Below are 27,678 nucleotides of genomic sequence, written 5' to 3' on the forward strand. Positions count from 1 at the left end.
CTCGTTTTTCCCTTGTTTTCCAGCTATCGACCAGTTCCAGATTGTTCCTGCACCTGAAGGCCGTGCTGGCCCCCCCTGCCTTCTATTACGTGTTGATGAGAGAGATTTTGTGGTGTCTGGCAAGGAGTCCTTGCTTCCTGGCGCAATTACCGGACGAGACAATCTAGACTTCGACTCCCCTGCAGATGATGCCCAGCTGTAGCTGCTGCTCCCAGCTGCTGCTGCAGCCGTAGCGGGAGAGCTGCCAAAATGCCTGACTGGAGAGCGTGATGGACAGGCACGGAGCTGCTGACGGGGATGTCAGCCGCCTCTCCGGTGTGAATTTGATTTTCCGATCACCTCCGTGTCTCGCTGAAGAGCTCCTGTCAAAAGCAATAACTTTGTGGAGGCCTGATCCAGACTAGCCTCGTTATTCTGCTCATGAGCAAAATTGAAAGTTTTGCTTTCTTATGTAAGCTCGCCACACTAGAGACAGAGTGATGTCTTTTATGAAACGCTCATTGGTTTAGCCAGCCTTTTTCCTATACGCTTGTTTAAAAATTAATGTCGTAATTGTATTTTTGACATATTGCAATTTCCAATATACCACAAACTCCTGGACTGACAAAACACTGACAAAGTTGTGAGAAATAGGAGGAGCTTTCACAGAAAGGACTTCTGGCAAAACAGGCAAAGCAAACAGTTTGGGCCAAATACCAGAAGCATTAGCCAGATGTTTTGGCTATGGACATTACGCAGTCCACTGCTTAATGCCGAAGTTTAAAGTGAGACAGTTTTGCTCTAAAGCAGTGATGCTGATCACACACTCCCAGATTTACTTTCCATATGTGCTTTAATTTTGTCATGATAGGATTCATCTTTAAGAGAGGAAACAGGCACCCTCTACAGATGGGATCTACAGGAGCCACATATTTCCCTTACTCGAGGCAAGAGCAACGTTCAGGGTGCATTTAGGGTTTCAGAAGTACTGTTAGGACCTACACCAGCTCCATCTTGTTTTCAACGCGACACATGAGCGAGGTGCCAGCAGCTCAGGACTGCCACCACCGGTACCATCGGGTCTGCGAAAACAGCAGGGGAAAGCAGTCAGGGGCTGGAAAACACCAGCCAGGGGCTGGAAAGCACCAGCCCAACTGAAGAGCCAGCCAGGTCCTAACCTGGCCCCCACTAAAGTGACCGCACTGCCAGCACCACGGCTCAAACCCAACATTAAAAGCAGCGGCACTAAAGCACAAGCTTTTTCGCTTCTCCCACCCTTGTCCCATCTGTTTCAGGAAGGATTTAGCTCTTTCAAAGGATAAATAAAACACCCACACGTTCACTGGTTAGCACGTGGTAACGGTACCCTCCCCAAGATGAGTCTGACTGGAGAGGAAAAACCAATTCACCGCGTTCATCAACTCCTGTCCCACCGGGAAACGTCAGTATGTATTGGCTGCGTAAAGTGATTCCCACAGTTCTATGGATTTTGTGCTTAAATGAATGGCTCTGCCTTGGAACTTTTGCCTAATTACAGGTTTTTCTTTTACCTTGAATAGGACGAAAACAAATCAAACGATGATGAAAAGCCAAAGTCAGAGGCCCCTTTCCCAGGGTATCAGCAAGTTATGCCTGAAAGAGCAGGAGCTGCAGAGGCTCAAGGAGTTTGTGACAAAGTGCTTTTGCCATCGTTTCAGAAACTAGGACCTGACTCAGTATCTGCCTCGCAAACACCAGCGTGCTGAACACTGCCAGGTGCTGAGTTCAGGAAACTCACCTCAGGCTTCGGTCCTCTACAAGAAGGAACAGAGAGACCTAAGGCTGACAGCTCGAGAGCGGTTTAAGCGGCTGATGTGCTTACCATACATGATGCATGCTGAAGCACTGTGGCATTTTCCATCAGGGAGATTAATTTTTTTCCTCCTTAAAAAACCCAAAAAGGATAAATTTATTTCCTATCAAAGTTACAAAATTCAAGTCCTGATCTTTCATTTCCTTGCAGCCTAGGAGCTCAGTCTTGGTTCCAGAAAGACTCCACACCACGGAGACCGCACTGCGCGTCTGCGCGTGATTCAGTGCCAGAGCTACTGCTACAGGTAAAATAAACAAACTACAATCAGTGCAGTCGCAGCACTGGGGGTTTTAGGGTTCACTATAAAGCTGTCAGTTGATATGCAGGGTATGCATAATACAAAGAAGAGGGGGTTTTCTACACCTTGCCGTCTCACTGCTCAGTCCGGCACAGCTGCAGAAAGCCAGGCTGGGTTCCACGAAGCCTTCGAGTGCCCTCCCGCCTGCCTGATGTGGGACCAATTCCATCCACACCCTTCCTGGCGATTGCCCATCTATCCCACGTTAAAGGCTTCCCACGGCTAATGCCCCAAAATCACAGTATTTGCTGCACGTCCCTTTCCATAAGAAATGTTTTTTCCTAACATAGCCTAATTCTTGCTCATACCAATTTATAATAATCTTTTCTATGCTATTCTTCAAGGCAGCTCTGCTGTTCAAGGTGAACCTCTGCATAAATGGGGCATGGCAGGGTGTCGCGCAGCTGCTGCACTGTGACTTGGATCAGACGTGAATGCCAGTTTCCAAATGCAGAAAATACATTAAACCTGAGACTTCGCCGTGCACACAGCCAGCCTACTTAACATGATTTAATTAAAAGGAATCAAAGCAATCTAATTATTCCAAGAGAATGTTTCTGGAACAATGCCCAAATTTGAAAAAGACAAATATAAAATGCTTCACAAAGAAAGAAGTTACAAAGAAAAAAGTTGCTAAGAAATTAGAGTAAGGAAACCAGCAGCTTCGGGGGTGAAGGCGCACAGCCCCCTGCCCAGGCGCTCAGCCCCACTTGTGCTGCTCAAGAGATGAAGGCTGCGGCTCGGTCCCTGCTGTTGCACGAGCTGGTTCCGCTCACACTGCCTGTAAGGACAGCGGGACAAAAAAAAAAACAGGGGGGGAGACATAACAGCAGGGTTTGAAGCGACAGAAAAATTGCTGCTAAACTTTGGGACTCGGCTTTATCAAACTGGGCAAGACAATTTGGAGATAACCAAAAAAAACCAAAACAAAACCACCTGCAACCTGAGATGTTTGAAGACCTGCTAATGATGAACACTAAAAATACCGGATTTAGTTTTCCTTAAAGTGTAAGGAGCCGAACTGAATGAATCCAGACTGCAGGTTTTACGGGGCAGCTGTCAGTTTGATGCAACACGTTCTCCAAACGTCGGGAACAAACTGGCTCAGACGTAAAACAGGCCCGTATCTGTCAAGCGCTTTCACAGCCAGATTAATTGGATGGCTGTTATGCCACAAAGCAAAGCAGCACAATTGACATTTTACTTACGGGTTGCTGTGGTGGTTTTTGAGTTTTTAATAAAAAAAACTATTTAACACACTGGAAGAGTATAAAACAATGAAAAAGAAGATTACAAAAATGATGGCAAAACATTTTTAGTTAGCTTAATATAAAAAAAATGTTGAGTATAATATAAAAAAAATGTTGAGTACTATAACGATTTGGAAAAAGAAAAGGGCCAACAAGAAGAACGTGCATGCATGCGTGTGTAAAGAAACAAATTATGGTGAAAATACAGGAGATTACCAGAGACATTTAAGCCAATAGCACCCCTACATGCATGTGCTTTTGGCTTGATTTACAGGCTTGCATAAAAATTCTGCCAACCTGCATCTCCATTACAAAAGCACAGTGGAGAGACAAGGAATATCTCCTCTTTTTAGTACTTTAGAGCTAATTGCCACAAAGACTACCTATCTGACTACGTATCTGTATTTCGCCAGTAATTACTGTTTAACTGGTGATGAAATCAAAAAATCTCGATCTGTGTCCCATTGTTTATTTTTCTATTTTTATTAGATTATAACAATCAATTAAGGAGCACCAACGCATTTACTGCGTTTAGGCACAACACAGTGCCGCATATGCTGACATACACAAGTCAAACTACAAAATCAAAACCTCTGGGCTGTGCTAAGTATGGGCAGGTCTTTTGTCTGTTAGCTTTAAGACACAGGAACAGTTTGAACAGCCTGTGTGTACCATACACAACACACGCATCTGTAAAGTTGTTAATGTAACAGGCACTAAATAAAGGCCCTTGATAAATGCTGTTCTTATCCTGTGAATTTCACAGTGTAGAATTAAACAGCTACATACATGAAAAACTGAAAGGAGTCCTTTTTAATTCATTGGCCAGTATGTTACAGGCTGATCCTGAATTACGGTACAGGAAAAAGCAATTCTAATCTTTCAGCGTTGCTCTAGGCTTTAGTTACTACGTCAGGAATATCAGCGTGGTAACTAGCACACCAGTAATACAGGATAACAACGTGGCTCAGGAGAACCTAAAAAAAAAAAAACACAAAAAACCACCAACAATGTGACCCCAAATCTGCAAGAGCACTGGGTTTTTACGGTGATGGGCTGGGAACATTTCGTTACCATTGGCCTTTCTGAAGGCTTATTAAAAGACTTGCATGAAAAGCTCTTCATAAGGACAGCAAAAATATAGAGCAGATAAGCCTAAAGAAAAATTACCCTCCGTGCCACTGACAGAAATAGAGATAATAACTTCTATGTATATCCAAATCACATGTCCGCCTCCCGCCAGCGGCGGCTGAGCGCGCAGGACGTGGCCGGCCAGGCTGCAGCCAGCTCCCAGCTCCCGGCCACCCCCTGGGCAGGTCAAAAAATGAACTGAGAGTGGAAGGGAACGTGCATTTAATTTGCATGTCAGGGAACTCTTTCAGATCCTTGCTTACGTGACCTCAAAGAAATTCTTCCACTGATTATGAGCAAAAATTAGGAAAAAATACTATTTTAGTGTTTACTACTTGTAATAGAGCAAAATGAAGGCAGGGCATCTTAAGTATAGATAAGCTTTTGTTTTATTTTAAAGCGTTCCTTAAACAATAATCCACGCTTAAAGCAGGAGCAGGGGAATAGAAGGATTTATACTTGCGTATTAACAAATACAATAGGAATAGCTTAGATAAATTAGAAGACTAGTGTTCACATTTTTATTTACTTATTTTAAAATCATTCTATAAAATCATAATGTAATAATATGCAGGGAAATAAAAAGGGATCAAAAATTCAGTAAGCTTTTCAAAAGGCTTAAATTATATACTGGTGAAGTAGAAAGGAAACTCACCTTGTGCCATTTTTTTGGTCTTTTTAAGGACTGGAACTTTGATTTTATTGTTCTTGACTGGATGCTCACACTCCCCCTGGTTTCCATTTCTCTAAATGTCAAGTTAGATTCCTTCTCTGAATATTCACAAATTCTTTGTAATCACTTCCAGTCCTTTTTGTTAGGGAACTTCCTGATGATGAGTAGGAACAAGAAGGGAAAAAATCCTAGAACTCCAAAATGAGCTTGAGCATGCAGGCAAGTTCGTGTACACACAGCACTGGGGAAGTTCTCTGAAGATCGGATAAACCACAGGTAATCTCTGCCTCCTCACTTCTTCCACAAAGTCTTTCAAAACACCCTAGCAGTTGATGTTCCTAATAACTCCCACTAATTGTTTTACACCCATTAATTTCCTTACAGTTACCTTTGTTACTATGGACTCTCATCCGGTAATTTCTACGCTTTTCCCCTCGCTCTCTGACACTGAGCTGGCAAACTCCCAAGTTGGGTGATGCTGGAGCACTTTCAGTGACAAGCCACATACCTCATTCCTAGCAAAAACACTGTACTCCTTGGTTACTTCAAAACTGTGATTAATACCCCAGCCCTGCGATTTACAGCAATTTAATTGTAATACTGATTAAAACACGTTTTCCCTTGTATCAAAGAAAGATTTAAGATCCTCGATTTACACCGTCTTCGGAAACGCATCAAAGAGCCAACAAGTTTAGAACTGTACAAGAATACTTGTATTATTATTTTTTTTTGCTTATTTATCGTGAAATTGTGCAATCTGTGTGGGAAAGAATTCTTTCATGAGAAACAAAACCAAGTGCAGAGCTTCCTTGACTCTGGTGCTCATTTTGAGATTTCTGTACCATCTAACCAGGTGCAGTCTCCTTCTGGAGGTTCGGGTGTTGGTGGTGTTCTCTCCTCCCTCCACATAAGCAGCTGTTAACGTTCGGTAAGAGCCGGACCCAGACTGCAGCCTGTTCCCTCGGTGACCAAGAAGGTAACAAGAAGCAGGTAACGAGAAGCAGTCTCTCCAGGCAGCTATTTTCACAAAACGTTTAGGACATTAACTTAAATTCTGAATTTTCAATCCTCAAGAAAGAAATTGCGTGCGATGCGTTAGGGTTGCTGGGCTACGTAGTAGATGCAAGACACAACCACACGCTGCGTGGTTGTAAAACCTTGCCTTCCTCTGGAAATCTGTCAAAAATACAGTCAATTCTTGGAATTCATTACCAGCATGTTCAGCACTACCCCATTACAAGCATTTGTTTGAAATAACCCTTGCTACATCAATAGAAAGTATGCCTTGTAATAAATCTGGATCCATTTCTCTAAAGGATCTCTGACAGTTTATCCAAAACCCATGTACTCATGCAGCTGTTTTCCACGTCCACCCCGAACAGGGAAACAGCAGCAAAACCTTCGTAAGACAAATCCCCGACAGGCACCACAAGGCCTCGCTGTCACCCACAGTTTACACAGAGCCCGGGAAGGCCTCTGGTACGACAAGTTTGTCCCAAACTATCTGGCAAAGTCTGTCTAGCAGGGAGCTTGGCAGGAAGCCCGCAGTCTCACAGAGGATTTTCGGAATTTCACAACATTTGCACTGACGCAACTTTGCTGTTCGTTTCCTCCTGCTTGCAAACACGAGCGCCAGCCCAGGATTCTGCTGCACCAGCTCAGAGCGCACAAAGCAGGTGGGAGAGACGTAAACCACTGCAGGAGCGCACCGTGGAATAACATCAGAGATCGATTCAGCAATGCAAGAAGTTATCTCAAATGTACACCTACTATCCGTCAATCAGACGTTGACTTGCCTGCAAGAACAACCTGGTATGACCACAGTAACTCTTACATCAGATACACGCGTGCAAATACAAGTTATGTTGAACCGTATCCACAGATTCCAGGCTTTTTTAAATAATAAAAACATCTTTTATTTTAGGCTGTGGGCACATGAAGTTACCTTTATGTAAATTCATGAGGATAATCAGAGAGCTACATGCAGTTTTTTGTTGTAAGTAGAAGAGATTGTACCGGAAATCCCAAATTGATGTTAAAAACAACAGCTTAACTTGGTTAATAAAAGAGGTGATTTTCTTTCTGATTATTAGTTATTGGTAGCTTGAAAAAATACTAATTACAGTGAAGAAATACCTTTACTTACGGATACTTAAGTTTAAAAGCTAAACTAAGCCACAAGAAAGACTCTTCGAAGTCTTAGGGAAGCCCTCTGTAGATATCTGGCTGCATTTTAAAAATCCATCTCAATCTCCTACAACATAATATATTTGCAAGCAGCCGAGACTTAAACAGCTTAATTTGCTAGATGTCTAGGACAAAATGCATTACTAGAGCTAAGCTGTACGGGTGGAACATTTATTCACTTGACTGGAGTCAGCACTGTAGTGCCTTTACCTTTCCTCTGCAGAGTCTTTGACCTTGCTTTTAAGTCCAATGTGAAATGAATTCTAAAGTACCTCATCCACATTGTGTGGATTCGGTATTCAATAATACTCCCAAAAAATACCTTTGAGCAGTCTGTTCAGAAGAACTGACGTTGACAGGGAAGACAAAAACCAGGAGTGCTAACCTTGAATATCTGCTGCAAGAGATTCAGGAGAGACAGCTGTTCCTCGGCAGTTATGAGCAGTTACATACCATCAGCTTGCTCCAGGACATACAAAAAAATTTACCTACCAGCCTACACGGTATGAAAAGAAGCCCTCCCTTTTTATTCAGATAAAATAAACAGTTTGAGATGGCTGTGCAAATAACTGTGTGTTTATGAACAGCAGGAATTGGTAAAAACTTCGGTCTGCTGCTCACGCCAGATGCCTTTCCTCAGTCTGGTGGTAGTTTGGTGGCTCTGACAGGTCACACCACAAAATACGCTAACAGGATTTTAAGTACAGACCAGGCCACATCTTTAAAACCTACTTAGTCAACAGAACGCCTAAGCAACAGTGTCATTTTAGTGCTATTCCATCTTTATAACCTCTATTTTAAGAGCTCTTTAAAGTTTCAGGCTCTGTCTCTTCTTGTTTCTTAAATATAAAATCGGGACGTAACGCTGAGCCCAGTTTTGGCTGCAGGACCACAGTCGGGCGTGTGAATGAAACCTCAAACCGGCTGGTTTTATATTCTGGCCAGTGTGCATCGTCCTCAACAGGACGTTCTGCTACCCTGCATTCATGCTGGGATGAGAGGTTGATCTTCTCAAGACCAAATAATAATTTAGTAATTTCAGGTTTTCCTCTGATTAAAAAGCAATTGCTTCATGAAGTAATATTCAGATTAAGGAACATCTCAATGGGTTAGGAGAAAGAAAAACAATCATCCAGAGGTCTACGTTTTAAGATTAGTAAGAGAGGAATTAAAATATTTCAGGCTTTTCTCATTCTGCCTGAGCTACGAACAAGAATACAAATGTAAATAGTTTTCTCCCTTAACGCTCTAAGTTTTGTCCAAAACAGATGTTTACGCAGTAAAAAGCTTAAGTTGCCTAGTAAAGCACCATTTGCATGTCCAAGTTTGCAATGACAAAATCCTTGTCCAGCGGATGCCAGTGTTATTTACCAGATAAAGAGCACCAGGGTCAATGCCAGTGGACCTGCAGAAAGCCCCCCCGTCTGTAATCGCCAGTGATTCACCACTCTCCCGGGAACACAAAGACAAGGTATTTTTAAATAGGTCATGCAGAGGCTGGGTGGTAATTACAGAAAAACGTTAATCAGATTTGAGCAGGCAGAGCTGCTTATCTCTGTCAAGAAGCCTTGCTAATATCAGGCCTTTCTTCCCATCTTAGGACAAACAGACATTAAGAGCACAATGGTCATATGGAAATACTCCAGCACACAAAAGTCTTGCTTCTCCGCCAATTCTGGCCTCGTTTTGATGACAAAATACAAAACAAAACAGAGGAGATATACAGCACGTGGATGGATCTTGTCAGAAGACTACGGAAAGCGAAACAAGAGAAAGCCTGGTTGCTGAACTCTTGCATTAAATAAAGGATTTTGAAATTGCTAGGAGGTCCTGGACAGTACCACCCAGCACCTGAAAAGCATTTCAGAGGTAGTTTCTGGAAGTCCCACCCTGGCAAGGTGGGCCCAATGCTGCCCCGAATGAAGTGTATGGGAGGGGAAGGGAACAGGTGAAATAAGAGCCTGCTTCTTGTCCTTGTGCCCCCAGCAGTCCCCTTGCCCAGCAGACCTTACTGAACGTGCCTCTAGGAGTTCGCCAGGTCACTCTGTATCTTCGAGGGGGGCTCTACAAAGATGCAGAAACAGGGAGGGGGTGCGGATGGAGCCCGTCCTGCAGCAACTCGGATCTGCCGCCCGTGCAGCCGCACCGGCAGCACCCAGGTGCACTGGTGCAACTCAGGCTGCTCACAAAGCTCTAGAAAACCTCTGCAGTGGTTTACAGTCCTAAGATCTCCATACTTGTTCATCGTGACCTCCTCTCGGTGCAGAAGAAAAGGGGTGGCCCTGTTCAGTATTTTTTATTTTTTTTTAAAGCACAGGAGGGGGTAGCCGCAACCCGATGCATCTTTGTTGATGGCTGAAACTGAGCCCCGGGGTCCTGGGTCCCCTCCTGCCAAGCTCCGCTTTGGGGCAGCACCTTCCAGAGGAGAGGCAGAGCGGACGGCTGGGTCGGTGGCAATTCACATCCTTATGTCAAGATCTGATGGAGTTTGACACGGCCGTTACTTTTAACAGATTCTAGTAGCTATTGGCTTTAAACATGAAAGCCTGCTGCGTGGCGTATCATTCCTCAGTTTTACTCAGGAAATGGTCCTCAAGTACACTTATCTACAACAAGTCGACAAAAAACTCCGTCCGTGGTTTATTTCTAAGCACAACACGTTTTGTAAACGCACAGTGAGCAGACAGCAGTGTTTCAGCAGACAGTAAACTGCATTGCCAAACTTTTTGCTTCAGTGGGTTACGGAAAGATTTGTGGTGCAGGTGGGGCCCTCGGCACTGACACGTTGAATCCTCCCTTCCTCCCCTCCGAGGTGTTTCTTAGAAACCTTTTGTGGATCCGCAGAGACTGCTCGTGAACCCCAGGAGCCTGCAGACTGCTGTCAGAGAACCACCAAAAGGAAGATTACAAGCTAAATATGGCCTTGAGACTGGACTGGAAGGTACACAGGTAGGTCTGGGCTGTTTTTTTTCCCTCTAAATCTTCTTTTACTAGAATTTGCCCCAACTTTTCACATTCACAAGACATAGGAAGGTGGCTTTCACTATTTATCACGCTCACAATTTGTATTTTTCTGGCTGAACTACCCATTCTTCTAGAGGAAGTATTTTACGAAATCAGCACAGGGCTAACAAACTCAGAACGATACCACAACAACTTTTCAGATGGAATGAGAACTGCTTTTGGCAGTTATACTTGTTGACCCCTGTTCTCTGACAAACTTTTTTTTTTCCTGAAAAAAACGCTAGTTTTTGCTGAAGACGGTTGATCTTTAACAAGACAGCAAAGGATTGATACAGCAAAATTTTGCAGAGCTCAAAATAGCTGCCAAACTCAAGCGGCTCTTGGGAAATAAACACAACAAACATAGCCCTCCTAGGAAAACCTACTTTTGTTAAACATGGTCACGATGTTGGGTTTCTTCCCCTTTTTCCTTCTGCAGTTTTTGTTACCTGTTCCTATGTCTAGTGAATAAGGAGACCAAGTACACATTTTGCCACTTCCCCCTTTGGAATTCTGTAATATTTCTTTTACAGGAGCAATTAGTATTTGTTGTTGTTTAACAAGAAAAACCCCACAGAAGTAAAGGAAAAGTATGACTCAGAGAGAGACCAATAATTAGGTCATGTGTCCAATTAGTTTTCATGCTTAAGTAGTTACTCTTTAGGAAATGCTCAACCTTTGATGTGCAGCAGGCAACCTACCAATTAATTAGGCAGAAGGAAGCAATGCAAGGAATGAAACCTCAGAAACCGTATCAAAGCCCAGAGATATCTAATGAGGGAAACAACAGCATCAGCAACAGAAAACATGCACAAGGAGGTAGACGCTTCAAATGATCGTCAAGTATCTTGGCTGCGCTTCCTTTTAAATTAAGACAAAACTGTTGGGAAGCAGACAAGAAGAAAGAAGGAAGAAGCCTCGTTTGATCAGAAAAGCATCAGTTTCCTTGAAGACTTGCCAGAAAAATATATATATATAATTTCTCTCTATTCTGTGAGATGTTTCCTCAGAGATTGCCACTCACTGGTGGATGCAAGCTGCAAGAGGAAACACACACCACGTGATATCCAATTGGGGGAAAAAAAAAAAAACTATTTGAAAACTTGCATAGTTAAGCACAATGGGACGTACGTACTGCTAAGAGCCCACCAGACACCAACAACACAGAAGAAAAAGATGACATAGCCATAGCTCAACTACCATTTCTGTTAATGCTGCATGAGAAAGGGAAAGGCATGCCCACTGGGGACTGGTACCGAGTTCGTCGTTCCCTTAGGCCAACCTCCTGCCGTCGCTTCAATGCGAGATTGCTGCAGTCGCTCTGTTACGGCACCTCTTTGAACTGAGGGAAAAATGGGTGCAGCCCCATAAATTAACGGCGTGGAAACACCTAAAACATACCTAGATCTGCCAGGCTAATGAGTTCAGATATGTTACTGCCTGCCTTTTGATATGCGATGTTAATCTAAGTTATGGAGCATCAATAAGAGAACTGCATAAGGAACAGAAGCAAGCTTGCTGTGTGACAGTGCCCACAACGTTTATTTCCACACCGTCCTCAGTGCTAGGGACACTACAGATGCAGAAACTCTCAATTATCAATACCTGTTTTCAAGCCAACCTCTCCCAAAGTTAACTAGAAATACATTTAGTCTGGCCTTCTAGATCTCTCTAGCCCTTCCCCTATCGGGTATTTTCATTCCCCATCACAGGGCACTCTCCTTCACTCCAGTGAGGTCCATTCAGGTGGAGCCATAAGGAAATACTAACAAGAAATCCCATTAGACAATCAAAACACAGCATTAGTGGAGATGATTGTCTTTGGAAGGAAAAAAAAAGAAAGAGGAACTGGAGAGAAGAAAGAGACGACAATGTAGCACCTGAATTAGAAAAAAATCAATACTGCAATTGACCGACTCTTCCTTTGTTTTATTTAGGCAAGTGGTTGGGAGAAAAAACATTCTTTGGGACTTAACATTTAAAGCTCTTTGGCTTTGCTGGTGTTGGTTATTGCAAAGTAAAGAAGTCCCAGAGCTGCAGGCCCTAAAGGACAGGAGGGGGAATGGGGGAAATAGATGTAACCCGGATGACAAACATGACAAACCACCTTGCTGTGGTTACGCCCTACAGAGAGGTACAGACCTCTTGTGCTCCATTAAGTGACTTATCAGAGGGTGTAAAAATCCCAGCTTCCATAGAAGACACAGAAGAATTGACCTTCAGCTTGAAGTAGAGGTCTCTACACAAAAGCAGGAGCCCATAGAAGCGGTCTCGGAGCAGCTCAGAGCACTTCATGTCTTCGCACCGTCACCAGCTCATTTCCGAATCTCTCGCAGCCTGGGGCCAGTGCCCGCTCCCTCTGCGCCGAGAGGGCTTTTGAAGACGCTGCCACTTTGTTGTCCGGTGTGGTTGCACAATGCCAAATACCCACGTAGGTACAAGGGCCTCCACTGCACACTCCGTACACATCAGAAGAAGACATCTGCCCAAGCATAAAATCAAAATACAGCAGAAAATGTAGCTTTCCTCTTCCTCCTACCCACTCGTGGGCCTCTGCTGCTGCGTGCCGTAACGAAGCTTCATTCCCTCTGACAGGGCAGCTTCAGAGTAACAGGTTAGCTCCACACCAGTCCTCTGCTGTGCTTGGCAGCGAGGGTCGCTGCTGGATGCCGTGAGCGTGCCAATTTCACGTTGTCCAGCCCCACAAAGCGCCGTCTGTAACTGCTCCCTAGGTGTCCTCTCCCTGCTCACGCTGGACCTCCTCTGACCTAACTTTTGCTCTTTCCACTCGGCTGTAATTTCTCTCACCAAAATCCCTCGAGGTCATTTTGCTAGCTAATGATCCGAAACTCATTTAAAATTACTTCCTGAGCATTTCAGAAGACTCTTATTGCTCCCCAATTTTTGTTAAGAATTACAAAAAGCTCTACTAGTGCTCCTCTTCTTTGTTCCCTCCAAATCTTAATTCTTTCAGTAATCTCATATACCAACAGAACTGACCTACAGCCTTACACACCGGGCTGTTCCAAACCCATTTCCCTCAGTACATTCTCTTCCATCTGCCCACCACATCTTCAAAACTCCCCTGGAAGCCCTTGCTGCTTGTTCCTGTATCACACCATGCTGCAACATCTCCCAACACACAGACTTAGGCTTCTGGTACGCTAAGACCCTATCACATTGATTGCTATTATTTTTTATTTTACGGTCCCTCTGTACTCTCCTATTTGTCTACCTCAGTCCTATTCGAAGAAATTCTTTATTCAGACGGCGGCGAGGCACTGGCGGAGGCTGCCCAGAGCAGCTGCGGGTGCCCCATGCCTGAAGTGCTCATGGCTGCAGGCAGCCTGGGCTGGTGCCCATGGCAGGGGGTTGGAGCTGGACAGTCTTCCAGGTCCTTTCCAACCCAAAGCATTCTATGATTCTCTGAATCCATTTCAGATCACAAGCTGTGCAGCAGTGCTTCCATTTCATCTGTACAGCACCTTGCTTAAGCGAGCCTTCCTCCATCAGCGGCGCTCCCGTGTGCTGCGACAGTACCATTAAAAACGAAATTAAGCCTTACCGAACCACACCTGTGGGAGACACAAACATCCATCCCTCATTTGTCTCACAGCTACCTGTGCAAAGACAACCACATGGCACAAACTCTCAGGAAAAGAAAGGTTTTATAAAAATGGAACACACCGATTTTAGTCGAGACAAGCCCCCCTGCCCCCAGCGTTAAGGCAGCACTTCACAAGCAACGGAGGAATATAAGCGTCTCTGAGATAGCTTTCTTAACCTAACCTCTGCTCAGGAAGGATCATGAACAGCATTTTTTGACCTTCCAGTGGCAGGACTGGGAAAGTTTCTGTCAGAGAATAAAGAACAGTGTTGTAAAAAGCATCTGGTACAGGAGAGCCACTGGGATTCCTTTGGACTAGTAGAAATCACAACAGAAGTGTCAAAATTGAATGTGATAAGAGAAAGGGAAAAAAACACCCTGTGAATTTTCTGGGCAGTTTTGAGTTTAAAAAAAATGGTCAAAAGCCATTAGCTGACAAAAAAAAGCTGTAATTCCATGCAAATTTAATGAGCATATGCTCCAGACTACTTCATACCAGATCCTGAATTATGTAAACCACGCATCATTCAACCTGCAATTCTGCCTCTGGCTGCACAGCCCCGCTCTCAAAGGTAAATACACAGGAATGGAAACAAAGGGAAGTAATGTCCCTGGAAAGCTAGAAAGCCAAGTAATGAGACTTTTATTACAAGAAGGGGGAAAAAAATTGTCTGGCACCCTTCTAAGAATGAGCCAGAAATCACAGGCCAACCTCATCTGGTAGCATTTTACACTTTTACACAGGGTAATTGGTGCTTTTCATACAGAGGTACTGCAGCCTGGTTCAGAGAGCTCCAGCCAAGAGGACGCAGAAAAAATTCTCTCAAACCAGTCGGCAGGAACAGCGTGCTGTGCAGGGGAGCAGCAGAAAGCTGAGCAGCACCTTCATCCTAACCCCTCTGCTCCAGCTCTGCAGAACCTCACAGCAAAGAACTCGCGTCCCACAAATGGATGTGAACTGGGATTTAGCAACAGCTTCTGCTCATGAAAACCCACACTAGCTACTGCACCACTGCAGCAGTACTCCGAATTCGGAGTATTATTCCTAAGTTAAAAGTCAACAGGCTTTGAAAAAAGGAAAGTCCCTGCTTTTTGAATGGTGCAACACGTGATGTTGCCAGAACTAAACGTGCACACAAACACCACGGGAAATATTTGTTAGTCGCTGCCAGCACAGGCAAAGTAGCGCTCTTGCCGGTCGTTCACTACAGCACTGCACCTGACCCAAGCAGAATTCTGCAAAGGGTAATAGAAGACCAGAAGCAGAGAAATACCATTTCCACGCGATCAATAGCTTATCTAAATACTTTAAGTACTGAGCACATGAAGAATCTCCAAAAGAATCTTAACACACATTTTATTGTAGGCAATTAAAGCGATGGAACGCGTTGTCTAGCTAAAGGCTCTCCTTCTCCATGGTGTTCTCCTGGCACTGCCTGCCAAAACCTTTAACCTGGGTCCTGTAACTGGCTAGCCCCAGTTCTGCTCAGCTCCTCCAGCCATTCCCTAATCCATCAGCCCGCAGATTCCCCCGAACACCCGAAGAGCAGCTGCAGGGAAGGCTTTCCCTGGACCTGCACTATGGGGTCCTGTGCTCCTAGCCTTCCCTACCTTTTCCGCCTTTCATTCTCAGCTTCTTAGGCAGCCTCCCTTACGCCCTGTAACTGAGCCTCCTTTCCAGATTACCCTCAGGTTTAACCCCTTCTACGCCCAGCGGAACTCAAAGCCCATGGCAAATGGCAATACTGGAGAAGGGCTCTCAATTTTTTCTCCCCACTTTTTCACTAGCACCTAAATTATCTTTGCACCGAATTGCAAAACCTCTCACTTGTTCAGAAAAAAATCTTCAGAGATAAATTCTTCATTGTATGCCTGCAGCTTTGTCATTTCCTACTTGCTTCCCCCAGTAAAATTTTCATTTGAGAATTGCAGTGAAATGACTGAATATTGTTTAACTGCAGTGTTTTGCAGATGAAAGAATGGCTGAAGTGTTTCTTACTCCTGCAGCACACAAATTTATGTAGCTACACAACAATACAGCAAAGTCTTAAATTTAATCAGAAGAAATACTTCAAGCAATGGCAAGCTGATAAATTATTTAGAAAGGGGCTCAATAAGACCTAGAGGGAAATTGGCATCAGCTGTGCAGCCTGGGAGCTCCCAGAAACAAAGAATTTCCATCCTTGTCCCTTCTAAGGCTTTTTCACCTAAGCTATTTGTATTTAGCAAAAATGGGCATTTATTCAAACATCATCTTACAATTACAAGCAGACTAGAGCTGCACTGGTAGTGATGTTAAAGGACTTTTCACACAGCATTTATTATAGGGACAGTACTGGAAGGACTGACAATCCATTTACCAGCGGTTACCACTATTTGCGCATTCACAATAAGATATTGATGGCAGGCACTTCCTAGCTTAAGGACCCACAGTAACAAGCCAGTAACACCGGCTATTTCAGAAGATTTTAATGATTTGGTCTTTTTCCAGACTGCCTAGCTTTCCCAGAATTGTCTTCTTCCCATCAATTCTTCAACCATTCCAAAACACTGAGAAATAGACAAAACTAGATGTATTAGTATTTATATGAAAGGTCTAGGAAATTCAATAATGTTCGTATTGTTTTATTGCAGATGGCACATCAACTTCTCTTTATTACTGCAGAAAACTCAAGAGCCCTGTAGAGTGCAATAAAACGGTACGTGTTTAGCTTTGCAATGTTTCAAAGGGCTGTGATTTACTGCTAAGAACCAGGCACCTTGCACACAAACATCTGAGTTCAGTAATTGCCTCATGTTTTGTGCAAACTCTACAAGGCAGCGTGAGGTCAGCCCACACACACAGTACCTGCTGCTCCTCGTTGCCTGTCCCTCATCCTCAGTAATATGGACTCTGTTATTAAAGAGCCGAGAAAGCTTTGTTGTCACCTTTGCATCAAGATGTTTTACTTCTCCTATTCGATTGCAGGCACTGTTTGTATTTTCTGCCTAATCTTTGGGCTGCCAGACAGATTAAAAAAATTGCCAATGCACCAAAAGGAAAAACACCAAAGTAAATTCTTCTGTCTTAAATACATACCATACTTACACGCTTCAAGACAAATCCTTCTTACATAAGTATACTTCCAAACACTTCTGAAAAAAAGCATATCCACCGAACATTCATGTTTGAAGTGTTATGCAGAAAACCGCCCACAGATTTAGTAACGTAAACATCTCGCCACTACATACAGCAAGTCTCCTTCAGGTAACACATCCAGCCTTCACTGAACGATGAACTCAGTCCTCATCAGCCAACCCTGAACAAGGTGGTAGAGAAGTATCACACACAGGCAAGAAATAAAAGAACCTGTATTACATGTATTTCTGTTCAAACTGCTCTGCATATGTTATTTCCAACAAGTTTGAGTTAAAAAGCAGAAGAGGGACTCAGAATGCATACAATGAAGTCCTTCACCAGCAGCCTTTATAAACCACACACACACCAACAATTCTTTTTTCGTGAAAAATATTCTCAGCATCTGGCAAAAGAAAAAATTGTTTACTGTTGCAAAGATAATCCCAAAGCCATTTGTCTTTTCTCTGAAAGTACTGGTCCTTTATGAAGGAATGGAAGACGTGGGGAAAGAAAACATCACCAACCCCCCCAGCTCTCCAGAAGGTGCAGCTCCCTGCAAGCACAGAGACACTCGGAGCTGGTAAGTTCTGCGCTCAAACAAAGCATTGGCAGTGGCAATCTATCTTTATTGATTTTATAAATTACGAAGAAACAAGTAAACAAACATAACCCATCACAGTTTAACTAGAAAGATCGGTTAAAAATACCTATGGGCGCTGCTAACACCGACGCCTTCTCAACCACTCTTCCTGTACTGAGGACAGGAATGTGGGAATAACTTTGCCAGTTGCAGACCACACTCTTAAACCATACACCAAACATTACGCAGAAAGTCAGTTAGTCATACATTAAATAAGGTAGCAAGCAATGTTAGAAGCAGAAAATACAGTCCCAGTGACAAAATGCTCATTATTACTGAAGTCAATTTATAACGAAGAGATCAGTGTCCCTTCTAAAACATCTCCCTAAAATGAAGATCAGCTTAGTATTGGCGCATCATAAGGAGAAAAAAAATAAAGGCAAATCTACAGGTAGGTTCATTCAGTGAAGTTATTATTTCTGTTCGGGTTACACATTACTTATAATCATAAATTTATGCTCTAGTAGCCAATAGTGTAGGTACTTTGAAGAGCAGTATTTATCTGTATACCCTACAACACACAGATAAGGACAAGAACACACCGGGAAATGTTAATAGTGAAGATGATTCTACAGTTTGGTTTTCGTACCCGTTTGAAAAATGCTGCAGACTTCAAATTTTCTTCTTTAGATCTTTATGTAGCTTATTTACTAAGACATACAAATGTATGGATATTGAAATACCCAGCAGTAACATACTTCCCGCAGAAGTGAGACTGAGATGTTACAAAGCAGAAAATAAATAGCCAGTAAGGAGCATGTTTGTTTAACTTCTGCTTTGTTACTATTATCCAAAACAGTCACTTTCAAAAACTTATATGCACATTATATTAGTTCTATATAGACGGAATTAGCAGTTACCAAAGTTCTCAAGTTACATTTTACAACCAAACCGAAAGCCTTCCTTGGCTACTGACCATACAACATTTACTTTTTCTGGTCACAAGATTAAGAAAGTACGGATGAGTGCTGGGACACATACTTTTAAACTAGCTGAGGCCAAACACTTTTATTACAGACGAAACCACAAACTCAGAATGAAAAACCTGAGAACATCTCAAAAATAAAGACGGGAGAATATTAATTAAGAACTCAGCTGTAGAATTTAATATCTAAAACATCCCACACATGACTGAAGAAAGTGCTAGCCAAGAAGCAACCGCTAGAAAACTTGATATTTTGACAGCCTGCAAGAATGTATTCATCCTGATGGATGACAGAAGCAACAAATGCTGCAAGAGCACAGTGCCACACAACAGTACACACCTCAGTTTTCTGTCTAAGTTGAAAGTCTACCATAAAGGAGTATCATGTCTATAGCTGCCGAGGGGGAGCACAAGGAATACTTACTCTTGGCTGCCAGTTTTCATACTGCTTCTGTAAGTTCGCACCAATGGTTTCCAGAGCTTTTTGAGGACCCATTGATAGAGGATCTAAGAAACAAAATACAAATGAGGCTTTTTGACCACAACCGAGCCATTCAGCTTGCCAAGAGGATGAAACTACTTCCAGTTACCCATGTGCATTTAAACCTTTAGCTACTTTCGCATTATGTTTCTGTAAAATCCAGATCTACAACCTTGGAGACCAAAGTCTACGGAGCAAGAACAACAGCACTCCTTGCAGAACAAAGGCATCAAAGCTTTCTGCACCATTTCTCTCCAGTATTCTGCATGCAAGATAGGGCATTTAGTGATAACTTAGCGCAGATTCCTTTCCTGCACTCAATTGAAAATTCATAAACATTACATTCTTCACGGAAGTTACTTAGGTGTAACACCCAAAAATTATCCTCAAACTCTTCACTCAGATATAAATTAAAAACCATTAGAACCTGTCAAAGTTGGAAGAAGATTTCTCTCACTAAGGTAATAAATACAGTTGTTTTGAAAGAGAGGAGGAAAGGCTTAACATTTGTGTCTGTTAATACTGAAAAAAAATGTTTCTGTAGCAAATAACAACAACAATTGAAATAGCTTACACAAAAATTACAAATAGTGTATAGTCTCTGAAGCAGTAAGCAATGGTAGTAAATGAAGCAAGATTTTGCTTTTATCAGGAAAAAACGTTTATCATCAAATATAACCATTTTAATAAGTTAATTGTATCACTAGATAATTACCACAATCCATAGCAATATAATTTCAGCTTATGTGCTCATTCAAAAAAGCATGGCCTTATAATTGACACTTAAGTTTCAAAAAAGTCTAGGAGCTAATATTTTGCAATTTAATACAAATTATTTTTTAAAGCAATTAACAGATTCAATGAAGTTTTTAAAATCAACTTTATGAATATTCTACCTTATACTGTTAGAAACAAAACCTAATAAAGCATGATGAAAGCAGGATTTTATGAGTTATTTTTCTCAAATACATAAAAACTAGGATCTTGTTGAAGTTATAGTATTCTTTTGTAGAATGATTTAAGGTAATATATCTTTCACATTTTTCCAGACAGACTGAAAACAAATAACCAGCAGTAGTGAATTGTCTGCTCAGACTTCGAGAAGCCTATCCATTTCCTTCAGCTTAGCTTCAGCTGTTGCTCCACAAGTCTAGCCAGGAGCATCACCAGAAGAAAATGAGTTCTCCAGTCCTCTCTGCAGAGCCTGCAGTTTCAGCACTCATTGACATACGTTTCAGAAATGTTTCTACATACTGCAGTAATCTTTGTCACTCCAAACTGCAGCAGTCCCCTTGCTATTTAAGGCAAGTTTCCCGAGACCCTCGAGCTGCAGGACAGCAGCATTCGCACTGATACTACTAAAAGGGTTCATACTGCCTCCTAAGACCTTTCGTTAGTTCATATGCCATGAGCTACCGCTCAAATAACAAAAATGCAGCACAATAAATAAATAAGTCTGATGTATTTGAGTCCTTCAAAAGGACCAAGCTGAATGTTAAAAAAGAAATGTAAAATATTTCAGATCCACTCTGACAGCAGAGGAATACAGTTAGTGGACTTTGGAGTGCCTTCGGAGTACTGAGCACGAAACAATGCCCTTCCTGCTTTAACAAACTACACTGGTGCCACTCCAAGAGGCAAACAATGGAAACTAAAGATCGTCCTAAGCATAGCTCATGCCACCAGTCATTGTGTGAGCTTCCAGCTCCTTCCCCAGCGCGTACACGAGGCTGGCGAAGGCCTGAAGGCAGAGGCCACGCTGCCTTCGGTACGAGCACGGCCCCAGGCCCTGCCTTCGGCCTGTCAGTGCTGCACCCACATCGGCCTGGGCCTAATCCCGGAGAAAACAAAGTGCTTAGGATGTTAAAAGGGCACATCTGGGAGGCACGGTGAGAACGGCGGCTGGCTTTTGACAGAGAGAGCGACGGCGGTTTGTTAGCAGAGCTTGGTGAGCTCAGCTCAGCCTTAAATAACAGCAAAATGCTTTCCACTTCTTCTGCATCTGGCAGAGACATTACGCTCCCACAACACACACCATCAGCTTCTCTTAAGACTCTTGTACAGAAGAAAAACCAGTGGGTGTTTTTGCAGATTACACAACTTTACATTTCTGAAAACAGTAGAAATGGAAATGAGCGCTTGTGTATATACACTAAAAATTTAATTTAAAAACTGCATTCAAAATTCTCTTTGTTGATGATAATCACTAATAACTTTAATGACTCTGCAATACTCCTCATTCTCTTTGCTCTCTACCCATGTATCAGTGAGAAATGAGAGCTGTTCTCTCCACTGAAAAGACGTATTTGTTAGTGCATGCTCATGGCTTTTTAATTGCTTTAAAGTCATCAGCATTTTTTTGGTTTAAAAAACAAAATGAGACGCTGCCGATTCATAAAGCAGGTTAGAAACGAAATGTTCTGAAAGTTGTTTTTTTAAGAAGTTCAGTTTATACAATGATTAATTTGCTACTGTAGCCCACTATAAGGCTCAGTATTTAGGATTACAGGGCTTTGCGTCTTACTCGCTGAAGACTGAACATTTTCAATTCCTAGATAAAACCCAAATCTCTTAGTTTTCTTACACAAGGTAATTCCTCTTAATATTATTTCAGATTTATCTCGTCTTGAAAATCTCCAAAACCAAGGAAACTTTTCACTACCTAATGAAAAAAATAGAAATTTAATCCAATGCTGCATCAAAGTATCAAGCCCATGTGTTAGCACTACTAGCAAGACATTCTTGGGAATAATTCCAGGTTTTCTGAATTTAAGTACCCAAGTCAAATAGCCTCAGAGCAATCACCTCGAACCGCTGCAAAGTGCATGCACGTTAAAGACCTATTTCCCAACTGTATGATGCAGGGTTATTTTAAACCTTTGCAGAGCACTCTAAGGATGTAACTGCTCAGAGATTTCCTTAGATACTTATAAATCTACAGGAATTAAAAATATAAAAAAAGTAAGTAGCTAATTAGCAGCCTTTTTTCCTCCATACTATCTCATTTTAGAATAAAGCAGGAAAGATGACCTACGGCAGCTGATACTGCTGGACACTTAATTAACTCGTATAGACACGGAAAAATCATAAACCAGATTTCCTTTTGTTCACCCTAGTTTCAAGTCCAGGAAACCGACAACTTTGCAATTACCATATATGCTATACCTCAGTATTTGTAAGACTAATGCAGTTATCTGGAGCTTGGAAGATTCAAGACTTACCTATCCAACACTCCAGACGGGCACAGGGAGTTGTTTTCACCACGTCAGGAGGGTCCACACCGACATTTAGGCACAAAACTAAGGCAACACTAACAGTCTTCATCTGGAAAGAAAACACAATAAAATGCTTACTTAGTGAAGAAGCTAAATAATTTTTATTTGTGTTGAAGTCTTACCACTACTATAACTTTTGAAGGGTTTCAACTAAGCTTCGTTATCTGCTCTTTAACACGAACTATTTTAAGCAAGGCATGACTGATTACATTTTTCATTGTTTTTAATAGAACAGTACTTAGAGATTTTACATTACTATTTTTATTATTATTTCCACAGCTCATTCTTCTTTTATACAGCATGGAAATGGATATCATTGGACTTCTATGCATCTTAAATTAGTCACTGTCCAACTGAAATGTATTATTAAAATATGGGAATATGCTATTCAGGGTCCCTGATCAATATTAGGATATAGTATGTCCTTTCTAATATTGAAACCAAAAGCAATAAAAGGAAAAACATCCAAGTGACTAACTAAACCATAACCAAATGTTTAGTCCTTATTTTTTGTTTCCTTCACATTTAGCTAACCTGGATACATCTTGCAGACCTCTGAAATGACACAGATCACTAGAGACCAGAACCCTACTAAGGTGCTTATAATTATCTGAAGAAGAGACTAAAGGATTTGGGTTTCGCTTCTTTTTAATTTTTTTTTCATACTGCCACATTCAGAAGCCATCCTGTATTTTTCCACCTTTTACTCATTTTTCTAAAATTCTGCAGCGGGAGATGTTTTGGCAGACAAAGAAAGTGGTGTTTAGAACTCCAGGTACGTATACCGCATGCAAATGGTCCACAGTCGTATGGAAAACATGTTATCTTGAAGCTCCTAATCAAAAGTTTCCCCTTCAATTCACCTTAAATATTGGCAAACCCCGGAGTGGCTACCAAAGCTGAAAGCTCTAACTAGTATTTCTGACAACATTAATCCACCTCTAACTACGTTTATTACGTGGCCCCCAGAATTGCACTAACTGCCACTTCATCATCCTTTAAATCAACCTCCCTGCAAGGATGTAAGCAAACCCAGCACGATCAAATATAATTTACATTATTTGGCTGCTTCACTCTCTTCTCTAAACTCCTTCAGCCCAATACCAATACACCGATAAGCCTAGATCCTGATACCAAGAAGGAAAACAAAAGAAGTGGCATGGCTCACTGTACTTCCATCGAGTGTTCAGCTCTCGCTTGTCTGAAGCAAAGCCCCCCGCATCTCGCTTCCCCAGGGTGCTCGTTACAATTCAGAACAGCAGGAAAAAAATCCAAGAGCTAGAGCCACACGAATGTATAATTTATAAAGAAAGCAGAAACTGGAGCAGAGAGGCACTATTCACACTGAGAAAGGGAAAAGGCTCCACATCAGCACAGAAGTTCTGCAGCCTGATGGGGATTCTGGAGTAGAAAATTAGCAAGAGAGCTAGCTAATGGCTTCATCCCAAACCGCGCTCCTGATAACACAGCCCTGCAATCACAGGCGAGCTGCTCGTCCCCACGCTGCTCTAACAAGGGCTAAGCAGCACTTCCCAGAACACAGACGAACACAAAAGTCTCAGCGGAGATCGCCTCGGGGTGTCACAGAAGGGCTCCCAAAGGAGCACACAAGGATCAGGCGAAAAAGTCCACGGCTGAAATTCGGCACAAAGTACACACGCACGATGGGTACTTGATGGAAACCAGGAACGATACCTACAAGTCCGGTTCCAGGCAACATGGGGTCCAGCTGCAAGGTGCTGCTCGGTCCCCCAGCGTTAGCAGCGGTCGGGTAGCCCCGCAGAACCACCGAGACCCAGAGGTCTGCAACCAAGCCCGGGGTCTCCAGGTGGAGAACGGACATCTGCACTGACAGCCAAGCCGACTCAGTCCTCTCCCCCACGACGTCCTCTCCTCTCCTATCTCCTTCTATCCATCCTATCCATCCTCCTCCTCTCTATCTGCTTCTCTTACCTTCCACCTTCACCTCTTCCCCTCTCTCTTTCCTCCACTTAGTTTATCAACTCCAAAGCTTTACTGAAAAAGGAGCTGTGCCAGCAACTCGGTGTCGATCCCTTTCACGTTGCTCACATGCGCCGTGCCCTCCGTCCCCCTCGCTCTTGGCTTTGTTTAGAAAGTAGTTTCATCGGGATAGAGGGCAGCTGCTGCGCTGAACCCAGCACAGAGGTCTGCCTGGTGGTTCAGGACAATAAGGAGCCCAATAAAAACTCTGCTACAAGAGCTGCAACAAAAAAGCCAAGGATACATTCACAAATGTAACAGGCACAGGTGACCTCAAGGAGAAGCGCACTCAGCTAAAAAAAAAAAGTTACCTCCCCATCCAAGTCAGGGACCGACCTGCCCCAAACCATGCAGCGACTCTCACAGAGCAGCCCAAGGCTCCAGTTTTAACCTAGGGGCGGGTTTTTAAGCAGCTCCCCCGGGACAGCAGCTGCCCGGCACCTGGCACGTCGGAGCCTGGTTTCGGCTCGGCGCCCGGCTCCCTCTCTGCCCGCCTGCCCTGCGGCGCCCGGCGCTGCAGCGGGGGAGCATCGTGCTGCTTCGGCACGCGGACGCTTGTCACAACGTGCAATCGGAAACCTTCCCATTCCTTCTGAGAAGATATCAGAAGATAAGGAAATATTAGTTTAGAAAGCGATGCCTTTCCGAATGACTTAGTGCCATCTTCTTCTGCCCTGCCTTTCGCCGGAGGCCCCGCCAGCGAGGGGCACGCGGTTTCCATCGAGGCTCTTGGCTTGACCCGCCTGCGCACGAGGCAAACGTACGAAACGACTCACGTCGAACAAGAGATCTGAAGCAGGCAGCCCTTGGCTGCTTCACGCAGCACAGAGGCGTTGTGGTCCAGCTCCACTCGCTTGTACAGAGCGGTAGCGCTCAGCAGCGCGACCGGGGGGGGGCAGAACAAAAACCCACCAGAAGCACAAAACACCCGAGCATTACAGAGCGACGTGCACTGACGGAGCGTTAACCCGCACACGAGGACACCTCTTCTGTGCACTTCCAGCCATTACGAACCCAGCCAGGCTCAGGAAGCACACGGTGCTGAGGGGTGCTCCTGAGCGCCAACGCGGCTCCCAGGACTCACGGGCGGCCGGCAGGCGCTGAAAGCCCGGAGGAGCCACCGAGCGCCGCAGGACACAGCAACTTGTCAGGGGGGAAGCAGACAAATCATTCTTTCGAGAGAACGTGGCCTGCCAGCCAACTGTTTCTCTTTTATGGCCTCATACTTATTTTTCAGTATTTTACCAGTAACATCTGACCCGTGACTTCTGCTGAACAGGCCCGTATTTATTTTCTATTCCCAAGTTCGGGGTTTTAAATAAGCATTTCTCCTTGGGAACAGACAGCTAACCAGTAACGGGAAGTAACAGCCTAACCGATCCCAAAGACAGATGGGGTTATTTCCCCTCAGCCTACCTCCCCACAAAGGCATAAAGAATTATGCTTCGCGACTACTCGTCCTACTAATAAAGAGCACATCTTCGCAGGAGTTACAGCCCTCTTACACTCCCCCCTAGCTCCCGTTCACCATCCATGACACTGAACCATTACAAATCAAAAGAGAGACTGAGCCCAAGAAACTGAAAATGCTTTTCACATTTCCTAACAGTTTTGGAACATACCACCAGAAACTTCGTAGCATATTTAAAGCTTCCTGATACGAGAAGTACTAGGACCTTCCATCTGTCATTACAATGACAGTGGAAATTTTCTTTTCTACATTTCAGAATAAATTCACCAGGGAAAAAAAAAAAATCAGTGAAATTTCGAAAGAATTGTTTAAAATGAAGCATAAGAATGTTTGGCACGCTTCTAGGGAAAACAATATCACACATACTTTCTCAGCAAAGGCTCAAGATAAAAAAAGACTTTAAAAAATGGATACCATTTACAACTTTGTACTGCATTTGATTAAAGTTATTCAGCAATTCTGGGGCAGAACCTGCAATACATAAATGGCAAAATCTACTCGGCAAAAAAGTTCTTCCTGGGAAGTATGGGCATTGAATTCAAATCTCAGATCCCACAGAAAGGGGGGTAATGTTTGACATAGAAATGCCTATATTACACTAAAGATCAGAGATTTCTTGCTTGTTTGGTTTGGTTTTTAAATTTTTAATTCATTTTGAGAAAACAGATTTGCAGGTGAGAGACCAACATGATGTGTAGTTTTCTAAAACCCAAATGAGTGTAATTTTTACATGATCCTCGTAAGAATGGTTTTGGTCAAAAACCTTACGTTTTATCATCGCGGAGAGCCCAACCTACTCTGCTGTAGCGCACCTGAAAGGAATCCCAGTCCAGACTGAACCATCTGTTGCTAAAGATTTGTTACAGATTAAGTAAAAACAGGGCTAACAACTAAGAAACGAGGCATCTAACTGTTTTATCTTCTAGTTCAGTAATACTAAGAAGAGGTCAGTCAATTTACAATAAACTTTGCACTCTGGAGTGAGATCCTTGCCTAGCATTTCAGAATGGACATTTCTGAACTTATGTTTCATTTCTACACTGCAAGTTTCAAATCAACAAAAAAAATCTGTTTGAATATTACATTGATGAACACTTAGTTGCAATCTCACGTGGTTTTATGCCTTTTTTTTTTTTTAAAATCAGTGAGTTAATAAAGACATAAATCAGCATTAAATGTAAAATTTATGCTGCTAGGTTATTTTACAAACCGAGGGTGAACATACCAACATCAAACACAAACACCAGGACTGATTTCCAGAGTAGGGAACCCTCGTGCACACCTGATTTTGGAATCCCCAGCGGCCAGCAGACTCTGTTCTGCCTGCTTGTGCAGTAAATTCATTCCCTTCTTAAAAACCTTCCTTGGGCTTTTTTTTTTTTGTGTATGTTTATACTCATTCGGTATAAACCTCTCAACCAAAAGGCAAGGCCAGCGAGGTGGTTCACGGGTAGCTCCGAAATATTAACTGTTTGGGAGAGGCAGACGAAGCCTTGACCCTCCTCACCCAGCCGCACACAAGTGCGTGACCGCGAGGGATGCTGAGGGCAGGGGCTCGGAGGGGACACGTCCCGCTCACGCACGGCGAGCGGGCGCAGGAGCGCAGAGCCCCGCTGGATGCGCTGCCTGCCGCGCGGGCACCTGGCCCACCAGGCTGTGACTCGGTGCCACTCAGCGAGGACCGGGAATCGGTCCCTACCCTTCTCTTTTTTTAATGGGCCTTCCCTTCAGCAGGCCAGCTACCAAGACACAAGAGGGGCACCCGTCCTACTGCAACCCCTCCGGCT

General features: G+C 43.3%; 1 protein-coding gene across 3 annotated transcripts in view; it reads right to left on the bottom strand.

The window, feature by feature from the left end:
- RPTOR (regulatory associated protein of MTOR complex 1) overlaps positions 1–27,678 on the bottom strand; it is a 147,903-nt gene that overhangs the window by 113,489 nt on the left and 6,736 nt on the right. For all 3 annotated transcript variants that reach the window (XM_040530186.1, XM_040530187.1, XM_040530185.1), the window contains exons 2-3: positions 22,366–22,468; positions 19,088–19,170 (exon numbers count right to left, since the gene is read on the bottom strand). In XM_040530186.1, coding sequence (XP_040386120.1) covers positions 19,088–19,170; positions 22,366–22,468 — 186 coding nt within the window. The remainder of the gene's footprint in view (positions 1–19,087; positions 19,171–22,365; positions 22,469–27,678) is intronic.

Source organism: Cygnus olor, chromosome 18, assembly GCF_009769625.2.
Source record: "Cygnus olor isolate bCygOlo1 chromosome 18, bCygOlo1.pri.v2, whole genome shotgun sequence".
Classification (NCBI taxonomy): Eukaryota; Metazoa; Chordata; class Aves; order Anseriformes; family Anatidae; genus Cygnus; species Cygnus olor.